Genomic DNA, 12,036 nt, shown 5'->3' with positions numbered 1-12,036 from the left:
GATTGGTGTTACCTGCTGATTCACCACTTCGCCTCCACCTGCTCCAAGAGTTCCACTCTTCGCCCATTGGTGGCCATTCGGGTATTGCCCGTACCTTTCATCGTTTGTCTTCCAATTTTTATTGGAAATATATGCGTCGTCACATAAAAGTATTCATAGCCTCTTGTCAAGTTTGCCAACAAATGAAGGACCACCATCGTCACCCTGCTGGCTTATTACAACCACTCCCAATTCCTGAGCAGGTATTCGAGGAGATCACAATGGATTTTGTGACTTGCTTGCCTCCGTCTCACGGTAAAACGACTATCATGACTGTAGTTGATAGATTATCCAAATATGGACACTTCGTACCACTGCCTTCTACTTTCACAGCTTTGACAGTTGCTGAAGCTTTTATAGCCCACATTCTCAAGCTTCATGGTCCTCCTAAATCCATTGTCACTGATCGAGATCCGCGTTTCTTACATGTGTTTTGGCAGGAACTTCATCGCCTCCAGGAAACATCTTTAGCCATGAGCACTGCTTACCATCCTCAAACGGATGTGTTGAACAATAATTGCGTTGTTATGTGGCAGATTCGCCAACCGATTGGGTCAGTATGCTTCCGTGGGCAGAGTATTGGTATAATACGTCTTTTCAAACTTCAGCTGGTATGTCTCCCTTTCAAGCCTTGTATGGTCGTGCCCCGCCAACTCTAGCTCGTTATGTGATTGATGGAAATTCCCATGAACTCGTAGAACAATTCTTTCTCCACCGCGATGAGGTTTTGCATTCTCTCAAAGCAAACTTGTTGCGTGCTCAAGGTCGTATGAAGAAATTTGCTGATCAGAAACGCACAGATGTTACTTTGGAGGCTGGTGATTTGTCTTATGTCAAATTACAACCTTACAAACAACATTCCTTACGCTTACATAAACACCACAAGCTGGATAGGAAGTATTTTGGACCCTTCAAAGTATTGCGGCGCATCGGTTCAGTGGTTTACAAATTTGGTGTTATTGAGTTCATTCTAGGAGCAGTAGTCATTGATTTTTTCTTTCATTAATTATAGATAATGATCAGAAAATAATTTTTTTTCAACCTCCTACACTTCAATAGTTGTGAGATTTTCTTGGTTGTATGGACATCAATATTATAAGTCATTTTCTTAAAAATATTAGTGAATTTTTTAACACGACTAATAAAATAATCATGTTGCTTTTCACATTCTTCCCATAGATAAAACAAGCATTTAATGTTAGAAGATGAAGCAACACCAGTAAAAGATTGAGTTATTGTCATGAATGAAACTTCTTGTATCATTTCATATACAAGGTAAATAAAAGAAGATTGAGAGTTTACATTCATTATAAAATAATAATAACATTATGTTTCCATAGATGGATAGTCTATTGCCACAAATTAACATTATGTTGCCACAGATGTATCTACTGTTGAAACAAATGAATTTTATGTTGCCACATATAATTCTTATGTTACCACACATGAATATTATGTTGCCACAGATGTACCTACTGTTGTCACAAATGAATTTTTTGTTGCCACAAATTATCATTTTGTTGCCCTAACACATAGGTGAGATGTTCCAACATATGGCAATTCTATTGGAATATGCACTAGCATATCACTAAAATGTGACAATATACGATACATCTTTCAACAAATGAAATATATGTTGAACAACTGAAAAAGACTATTTTTCTAAAACCATTCAACAAAATGGCTACAAAAAGAACAACAAAAGCTATAAAAATGACTTTTCACTGAATGTTAACAATACATATACATTTTCTCAAAATTAGGATTTTTTTGGGTTGGTTGATTTTCTTTCAAAAACATTAAATAATAGGTATCATTACACCATTATTCAATTTTTACATCTACATAATGATTTATTTGAGAAAAAAACTTAATATTGTTAGAAAACTGTAAAATCGTTCAAAAATAATAATAACTTACCCATTTTAAGTTGAACACAATTTCAGTTCAGAAGGAGGAGAGAGTCACGATCGAAGATGAAAAAAATAACGAAGATAGTCGGAGAGGAAGATAATGGAGATAGTCGAAAAAGAAGATAATGAAGACATATTTCTAAGGAAGAAGAAGAACAAAACAGAGAACCTAAAAGAAAATAATTTTTTTATTTTTTTAAATGGTTTGAATTGAATTATAAAAGTATTTTTTTGTATTTTATAAAAAATTAAAAAATTTTAAAAATATTAATTTAATCTCAAATTTACTTAATTACAATTTAAAGAAGATTTGACCTTGGTCTTGTGACCAAAAACCTCTAAAAAAAATAATTAAAAAAATGAGAGCTTCTTTTTATTACTCCTATTTTTCAATTTTTTCGTGTCGTCCAAAGTTGAATCAATAATCATCGAAAACTGCAAAAAAAAAAAACTACTTTTTCCATCTCCGCTATTGTTTGTGCTTCTACAACACAACAGCTCTGAGATTTCCCAATTATTAGGGCTTTTTTGCTTTGTTGTTTTTCATTCAGTTCAAAAATGGAGAAAATCAGGAAAGCATCTCATGCTGGTTCTTGGTACACTGATAATCGTAAGTTCCGTCAGTCGATTTCTCTTCCGAATTTCACTTTTATTTTCAGTATATAGTTGTGATATTTGATTTAACAGATAATCCTTCAGTATCTTCCTGTAAGCTGATATATATAAAAAATTGTCACTTTTTTTTACAATAAGGTTGTTACTTTGATTATTACCGTCTTTAAGTGGCTGAAAAGTAGTGAAATTGGAGGTTTTGCTTGTTTGAATCGAGGCTGGTTTCATAGATTATGAATTTATAGTTTCTTCGGAGTTGCAAAGATTGGATTGAGCCGAGTGAGGGTACACTAATAACAAAGTTAATTCTTCAAATTAGATTGTGCATTAGTGAAGAATCATTGATTGTCCTTGAAATTATGGTGCAGTGAAGCAAAATTTGGAGGATAAATACGATCAACAATGAGCTTTATTATGTATTGCTATTGTGGACTAGTTCTATCGAGCTTTATTATGTATATTCAGTGTTGTTATATCAATCAATCATCCGTAATGCATCCAAAATTAGTTGGATGTAGCTATATAAATCCTTTATATCCATTTTTCTATATTCACATGTTTTGTTTCCAACAAAGAGAGTGTTTAATATCGTTAGGCTATTTTCATGGTGGCAATTAACCTACCGCAACCAGCATCAGGAATTGGGATTGGCTATTGTTAATGTGGTTATGCTTGAAAAAGTTGTTGTAAGCTACATTACGGGGTTACATATTGTAGTTAGTAGCAATGTGACACATTAGCAATTTACGTCCACAAAAAGACTGGCATTTCTAATTTAGTCATGCTAGGAACAATTAGATTCTCTCTGTCCAAAAATAGTTGTAATGTATGCTTTTCGAGTGACAATTTGACCAATCTTCGAAGCTAAATTGGATTAGACCTAATTTAAGATTTAATCAAATTTTAGATATTCAAAAACTACATGAAATGACTGTTACCTTTGTAAAAAAAAAAAAAATTCTTGAAATGTGCCAATTTTTCTTATACAAAATTATCAAAATATGGTACAAAAATACTAAGTAACCAGTTTCACAAAAAGGTATGAGACGGAGGGAGTATAAGCTAAAGATCAGATTTTGGAGTTTCCCAGTTAACAGAAGTAGTGCCTTAATATATTTCTCTACATCTTTTTTCCATCTAGCATAGGGTCCTTTAGCCAAAGGTCCCTTTTCTCAATATTGTTATCATGGGTTTTCTTTTTCTTTGCATTATTATTATTATTATTGAACTGGGTGGAGCATCTGGGGTTTGAAATTGTCCAAATAGTATGGTGCACAAATCATTTCTTTGTCCAGTCCTTGTCATATGTTCATTCCTATCATTACTTCAAATCAAACAATGGGTTGAAAAATACTCCCTGCGTTCAATCTTCTATGACATTTTTTAGATTTTAGGATGTTACAAGATGCTTCACCCCATTGGCTTAATGATATTATTTCATCAGTTTCAAGTATTCAGTTAACTAAATCAAATATGAAATTTACGTTGACGTTTTCCATCAAGCTAAATTTTCAATGTTTACTTCAAAAATTTTAACCACTACTACTAATTTAACACACAAGTCAAGTAAATCTTAAGCTCCATGATGAATGGTACAACATTAACTAAAATGGATATGAAGGGATTGGTATAAAAGCCAAATAGTGATGCTCTAGGAAAGCTACAAATGCCCATTCTTATAATATGTTAATGCTTTACTACTTTCCTTGCCAGCCCAAGAACTAGCAGAACAGCTTGATGGCTGGCTGAGAGCTGCTGGCTTAGCCAAGTCTTCTGATGTACGAGGTGTAATTGCACCGTAAGTTATAGCCATTTGCTGCCAATATATTTGTTGATCGTATGCATCATGTGGTTCTAACTGGTTATGTTAAACTAAGTAGTCATGCAGGCTATTCATATTCTGGTCGTGCAGCAGCTTATGCATTTGGGAACATAGACCCAACCAACATGTGAGTTTATTTAAAATGTGCTCTTTCAATTCCGATTTTTGAATGTGAAACCCCACAGGCAGACTTACAAAGTTCTTTTTAGGAAGTGGGATAGTACTTGTCACAAGCCAAAAAGTTTTATGAAGTGAAACTTTATATTAGACAGGCATCAAGAAGCTGCAAAATTATAAAAAGAGGTGTGTTAGCTCCAATACATCACAAACTAGGCTGAGATCAGGAAGCTAACTAAATCAAAAAGTTGTTCATTGCTGTTTACATGAGTCAAGTTGTTCCAACTAAACAAGTTAAATAAGCATCGAGCTTCAGAGATGGAATTGAGATTCCATCAAAGCATCTGTGGTTCTATTTTGTTCGAGAACACCAAAGATTACAAGCAGGAATCATAATGGAGAAGAATTCAAGAGAAATTTCTTAGAAGTGAAAACATACAAGTGGAAATTACTTGCTACAGCTGTTCTCAATTGACCAACCAAGGTTGATTTGAGTGGAGGATAAAGAGAAGAAACTTTAAATGTGCTAGTGTTAGAATATGTGAAACATACAAGGATACATCAAGTTCAAAATATTCTAGAACAGTATTTCCCCTCTCTAAATTGACATTGGACTTTTGAGTTTTGAGTGTAAATTAAAGCTTTGAGTGACTGTCTTACAGGATTTTTGATACTTTCAAAGGAAAAGACTTTCAGCTTGTGTCTCTTCTTGAATTTTTGAAATATTATTTGCATTTGAATGTTTGATAGAGTTGTTGTTCTTTTTTCACTTTAGAAAATTGTCTTAGTAGGTTCTTTAAAAGCAGAATTTGCAACAATCGGGATTGCGGTGGGGGTATACTTGTTTGACTTTTTCATGGGAGAAAGTTTGCTACCATAAGAAAGAGCTCACTCATATTGGTGGCAAATTTACAAAAAGTAGTTGGTCGTTCTTTTTGGTGAGGATTAAACTAAGAAGTCTGTCAAAGAAAATTGGATCTAGGAAGTACTGGATAACCTCTACATGTGATATAGTATTTTGAGCTCTGTACCTTAGTATTTTGTACTCTTGTTTTGCAGTTCTCGGATATTTCTACTCGGTCCATCTCACCACTATTATACTCCAAAATGTGCACTTTCAAGAGCCACAGTTTACAAGACTCCTATAGGAGATTTACCCATTGATGAAGAAGGTATTACGGACTTCTTCTATGCATCTTCATCGAATTATAAAAAGTTCAGATAGCTGCTATTTGTATAATCCAGGAAAGAATTCTGCAGAAAAGATTTGAAATGGAGGAAATGGAAGTCTTAGTTTGAATATTCTCTTTCATTTATATTGCTTGACTCGACTTGCAAGGGCTTACTCCTCACATGCTAGTTGACAGATTACAATTTACCCTTTTGCTTTCATTTTCCAACTTCATCGCATGTTTGTCAAACCAGTAGTTATTATTTGTCTTTCAATTGTTGTGTTACCAGTTTTTTGGGAAGCGAGAAGCGGAATAAAAAATATTAAATAACTGAATAGAGGTAATATATTCTTAGATTAAAAAGTAAATGGATAGTCAATAATCTTCACAAGTCATAACATATAAAACAAAAATATAATTAAATCACAAGAGGATCAAACCTATATTCTTCAACAAGATCCTCAAACTCTTCAAATGCCATCAACAAGGGTTCTACTTGGTCATCATCTTCTTCATCATTGGAGGGCTCATCAACAAGGTTTCTACTTGAACTTGAACCTCTAGCTCCTCTTTCCTTGCCCCTTAAAGTACTCTCCCTAAAACCATAAATATTCTCCTCAACACCACTTGCCATAGCAACATCACCATAAGTGAGACTTTCTCCTTCGTACACTTCATCATCTTCATGATTTTGGGGTGCTCTAGTTAACCATTCATTTGCCTCGTCAATACTATCCAACAAAATTGGAGCAATGGTATTACGAGCATTGTAACGACACACCCATGTCCTATTATATTTGACGAACACTAGCGCATTGAGGCATTTCAAGTTTTCAACTCAAGCCTATTTCTCTTTTTAGTATGAATCTGTGCATAAGTCGTAGAAAGTAATTAATAGGAGGACTTAGGATGATTAAGATACCATTTAAACAGAACTGTACAGAGGAAGTAGAGGAGTTGGTTGATTTTCAAGGTACTTTGTAAAGTTTAGATTTGAAACTCACTCCCCTATAACATGTTTTTGGTGGTAGCCAGCAGCCCTAATGCTGATGAATACAAAAGTACCAATTCTCAAAAAAAAAGAAAAAGATACCATTTAATTTAGTAATAATGTAATGTAGTTATCACATGTTCATACACACCCCAATTTCTCTCGCAACCAGATAAGTTAAACTTTGCACTCTAATAGCAAACTGTTGCAAGTTTGGGAGTTGGGACATTATGACTATATTGCATCCACCATTCAACTGGAGAAGAGTTATTTTAAAAGTTAATGTGTTATAACTTAAAAGTTGAAGCTTTGAACTCAAATAAAGATAAGGCTCACCTAGTAAACCAGACCATCTCCAACCCAACACCAAATTCTACACCAAATCAAAAAGTGAATTGGTGTGATGAATAGTGTTTCACCAAATTTGGTGTAACACTATTCATCACACCAATTCACTTTTTGAATATTTTAATATTATTTAACTAAACGAACTTTTAATTAAACATTATATAAATTGTATGTTTTAATTAAATTTCTGGTATATTTAATTATTTTTATGTAATATTTTTATGATATTAATTTTTGATATAATATTTAGGTTTTATATAAATTAATTTTTCTATATATGACTTTTTTAAAAAATTAAATTTATGTTAATTCTACTATAAATTATAATTGGATATAACTACAATTAACCTTCACAAAAATTAAAAATGCAAACATATAAATTTTAAAAAAATTTATACAATACTAAAAAATAACCGAAAATAATAAACATTCAATAAAGTAGTAATTGACATTCACCATGAATTATATATGGTGAATGTTTTAGAAAGAATTTGTTTTATGAAATAAGAAAATATAAATGAAATAAGAAATAATAATATAATAATGAAGAAAGAAAAAAATATTTATTTTTGGTGTAAAATTTGGTGCTGTGGGTTGGAGTTGATTACACAAAAAACAGTGTTGGTGGTGTAAAATTTGGTGTTTGGTTGGAGATGCCCTTAAGATTCTAGCTCTAATGGCTGATTCAATTCCAAGTAGCCTATCAGTTTTCATTTACACACCAAGCTCCTCCCCTATTTTTTATTGCATACTCTTATCTGGGATCATCCTCTCAACACATTTATGATATCCTTGCCACACTTCTTCGGCTAAAGTATTCATGTCATTATTTTTATGATAGAGTCTTGGGTTCAAAATGTGACCCTCTGCATGCAAAGTTTGATGCAGTTGATCTGTCCACCTTGCATCAATGATTTTAAAACACTCTCATATTCCCTTTTATCATAATTGAATGCCTTTTCAATACTTCCTTTGGCACTGTCCATGGCAGTGTTGTGAAAAGCGACAAAAAGTGTGAAGCGAGGTGAGGCGCATCCACTGTGCCTTTCATCGGCAAGACTACTTATGTTAAGTTTAATTTGCTGCACTTGTGTAAGGTTACCATCCCGTTAAACCTATTGCTCAAACTTTTTTTGGTAATCTATATCAGATCCAATTTGGCGTAACTTAGTCGATTGTTCCGACTTCTAATTGGTGGCACAAAACGAAGATCGCGTTGACCTTTGATTTCATCCCAAGAGCATCGCTACAAATATTTTTCTAGTTAAAGAAACCAAAGTTGTGCACTTCCTTCCAAATGACAAGAAGCAAGTCCAATTTTTTCTTCTTCTACTGATTGTTGGTGTCAAAAAGAAATGCTCGCACCGGTACATCTACTCCAAAGGGTCCTCGTGGCTAGGGGTGGGCATGGTTACGGTATTGGATTTTGGTTCGGTATTTTGCGGTACTGTAAATCAATTGACATAGTTTGGTCATCTTCAACTTATCTCTATTCATAATCGTATAATAAAGAATTATGTCTTTGGCTTTTAAAGAAGCGTCTCAATTATAACATACTAATCCTGACACATGAAAAAATATTCAAAATAAAGTACAAACAATTCTCTTAATTATTCATTCACTCAAAAAGAACATTCAAATTAAGATAGTAGTCAAAATTTTAACATCTAAATAATTAGGTACTATTTTATATATTTGCTAGTATTATATAGCTACCTATATATATGAATTTGATATACTTCGTTACGGTATTTGGATATTTTTATAAATACCAAATACCAAACATTTTGAAATGCATACCATATACCATACCGAATACCATAATATCCATACTGCGGTGTTAAAATTTTTGATTTCAGTATGGTACTTGGTGTCTACCATACCATGCTCACCCCTACTTGTGGCCACAAAATCGTGGAAAATCCAACTTCGTATATTTTGGAATGATGGAATTCCAACTATTGGATATAGGTGTGGCCAATCTATTTCATATAAACACTGAGATGAAATGACATAACTATTACAGAAATTAAAGTAGATCTTGATACGGCACTCTGTAAAGTAACCCCAAGGATTATTCTAAGGCCAATTTGCAAATTCTGGTCCTCGTACTTGACTTCTGGCTATTAAAACAATCAACACACTACTAGATGGCTATAAAGATAAAGGCAGTTGAAACACAACCTTAGTTTGTCAAAATGCTTCAGTTCTCTTATTTATATGTGTAGTAAAAATTAGCAAGCTTCTCCTCCTTCAGGTAAGTTTTCCATGTTTCTTCACGGTAACATTGAAATAACACTCTTATATAACCCCAGTTTTGGTTTAATACCAGTAAATGACGAGCTAAAAGCTACGGGGCACTTTGAATACATGGATCTTAGAGTTGATGAAGCTGAACATAGCATGGAAATGCACCTTCCATATCTTGCTAAAGTTTTCCAAGGGTATGCTTTTCTACATTAAATTTCACTTGTATGATTGATTTATTCAGAGATAACTGTTAAAGTTTCTAAGGCAGGTATCCAGTGAAAATTGTGCCCATTCTGGTTGGGGCTCTTAGTGCTGAAAGTGAAGCCCTTTATGGACGGTTTCTCGCAAAATATGTGGATGACTCGAAGAATTTCTTCTCAGTGTCTTCGGATTTTTGTCATTGGGGATCAAGGTGAGTTTCATTCACCAATGTTGCATGTAATCACATGTTCATCATATACAGAAAATCTGATCTGTGTATTTATGGCATACTTGCTTGATTGTGGTGAATGAATTCTATTTCCTCTCATTAAAATAAGTTGATAACTTACCCGAAGATTGAAGTTGAATGTTAGTTATTTTTGGTGCATTGGGATTTTTCAGGATTTGATTTGGTAGTCCCAGAATGACTACAGATGGGCAAGAAGTTCAATAATCTGAATAATATTACGCTTGTGTATATATATTGATAACCAAACAAGAAAACAAAACAATTATTTTTATAGAATATAGCTGCATTAAAAAGGAATATGAATTTATTTGACATCCTGGTTGACATAAAGCTTTGTTTCATGTAAGCATTTTAATTCTTGCTTCTCAAAAAATGATGTTAAGTGCATGGTATCTGATAATTTCTTAATAATGACTTCTAGATGGACTATCAAAGCATACATAATGTGTTTGCACAGTAATCTTTCTCAGTCTGCTGACTGATTCTACTTGATATACATATTCCTTGGTGTCGTTCTTTATATCAATTGTGCTTCTATTCTTAGGTTCAACTACATGCATTATGACAAAAGCCATGGAGCTATTTACAAATCTATTGAAGTCTTGGATAAAATGGGTATGGATATTATAGAAACAGGAGATCCAGATGCATTCAAACAGTACCTGTCAGAGACGGACAACACCATTTGTGGATGCCATCCAATCAGTGTTTTTCTTCATGTAACTCTCCTCTTCTCTTTTTGACAAATAGTCTTTTCCTGAAAGTCGTTTCCTTTTCTCTTGTCAATGTGGTTGTGCACAAAACCTTTTTCCAGGATTAATTATGTTTCAGTAAGCTTCTTAACTTTACATGTCTATGCCAAGTTAGGTTGGGGGTGTTGCTTTAGTTTTATTACATATTCTGGTTCATCGTTTATGTTATCCTCTTATCTAAACTTCAATTTTCATTTATGTAGATGTTGAAAAACTCGTCGACTAAGATAAAGATTAGATTTCTTCGATATGAACAATCGAGCCAGTGCAAATCTATGAGGGACAGCAGCGTAAGCTATGCATCGGCAGTGGGAAAAGTTGATGGTTGAATTTTATCATACAGAAGTTGCTTCTCTGTGGAGAGGCTAATTATGTGAGTGTTAGTCAATCTAACCGTGTAATATCTGACAATCGTTGCGTTGATATTGGACCATCTTATTCTGGGTTTCGTATTAATAAAAATTCATACTAGTAATTTATTAATCCCATTAGCTAAACAATTTCCTTGATGTAATTGCTCTGTATGAGCAAGATATACTCAGGTCCCCTCCTTGTGTGCTTGTGTTTGATGTTGAAGTAAATTTTTATAATTAGTCAACGGCTCCCCTAAAAGTACATCTTTAATTATTATTTTTTATGGGAGAGAGAGTCAAAAATATCAATCGACTTTCGCGTAATAGTTAGATTTACTCTTGATTTAACTAACTAGTATATGTTTTACATAGTTTTAAACTTGGCCAATATAGAAAAAGAACTCTTCGTATTTAGAATATAAGTGGAAACTGATCTAGTAATAGTATGTCACTTATTTCTCCGACTAGAACAACAAATATCCACTGTAGCTTAACAACCGCTCTTTGATGGTCAAAATGTCTTATTAAAATTAATGGTCTAAAACAAAATTTTAATGAGAAACCTCAAGTGTATACGTAGTTATATATTAAACATAATTTTTTTTAAGAAAAAAAAATTGGCCAATATTTTCACTCACAAATCATGAGTTCTTGTTAAATATCAATATATCCCCAAAAAATTACTAATATAAAAAATTATTTAAACAAAATACTTGTAAAACTTATGAAGATTTGCAACTAATGAGAAGATATATAGAAATAGAAATCTATTTCTATTATATAGAAGAGACAAGTTGAGGACGATCAAAGGGTAAATTTGTCATTTCATAAATATTCGTAAATGTTTATTTTTATGTTATGACATCAAAAAAGTGGTAATATATTTATAATGACAATACTATCAAATATCTTTTCTTAAATGTCATGTGTATCCTAATGATGTGACATTTAATATGGATCCACATTTTCAATTACATTTTCTATAGATTTTGTTAATGTAATTTAGAATATAACATTATGTCAATAGTTATTGTATATCAAAATAAAATGCTTTCATGATTATTTTTATTTTTGTGGAGTAAGAAATTAATATTTTAATAAAAACTTTTAATATTTACAATATAACATTATGATAATTGTAATTGTATATAGAAATAAATTTGATTTCATGATTGTTTTTATTATTGTGGAAGTTAGAAATCAAGTTTCTAGTAAA

General features: G+C 32.7%; 1 protein-coding gene across 1 annotated transcript; it reads left to right on the top strand.

Annotated features, from left to right (window-relative positions):
- Nucleotides 1–2,347: 2,347 nt before the first annotated feature.
- LOC107026868 (protein MEMO1) lies at nt 2,348–11,065 on the top strand. Its single transcript, XM_015227979.2, has 8 exons — nt 2,348–2,562; nt 4,278–4,362; nt 4,445–4,513; nt 5,563–5,675; nt 9,347–9,458; nt 9,533–9,676; nt 10,260–10,434; nt 10,671–11,065. The coding sequence occupies exons 1-8, from the start codon at nt 2,511–2,513 to the stop codon at nt 10,794–10,796; spliced, it is 876 nt and encodes a 291-aa protein (XP_015083465.1). The 5' UTR covers nt 2,348–2,510; the 3' UTR covers nt 10,797–11,065.
- The last annotated feature ends 971 nt before the right edge of the window (nt 11,066–12,036 follow it).

Source organism: Solanum pennellii, chromosome 8 (genome assembly GCF_001406875.1).
Source record: "Solanum pennellii chromosome 8, SPENNV200".
Classification (NCBI taxonomy): Eukaryota; Viridiplantae; Streptophyta; class Magnoliopsida; order Solanales; family Solanaceae; genus Solanum; species Solanum pennellii.
The sequence above is the reverse complement of the archived record's forward strand: the minus strand, read 5'-3'. Positions and strand labels throughout refer to the sequence as shown.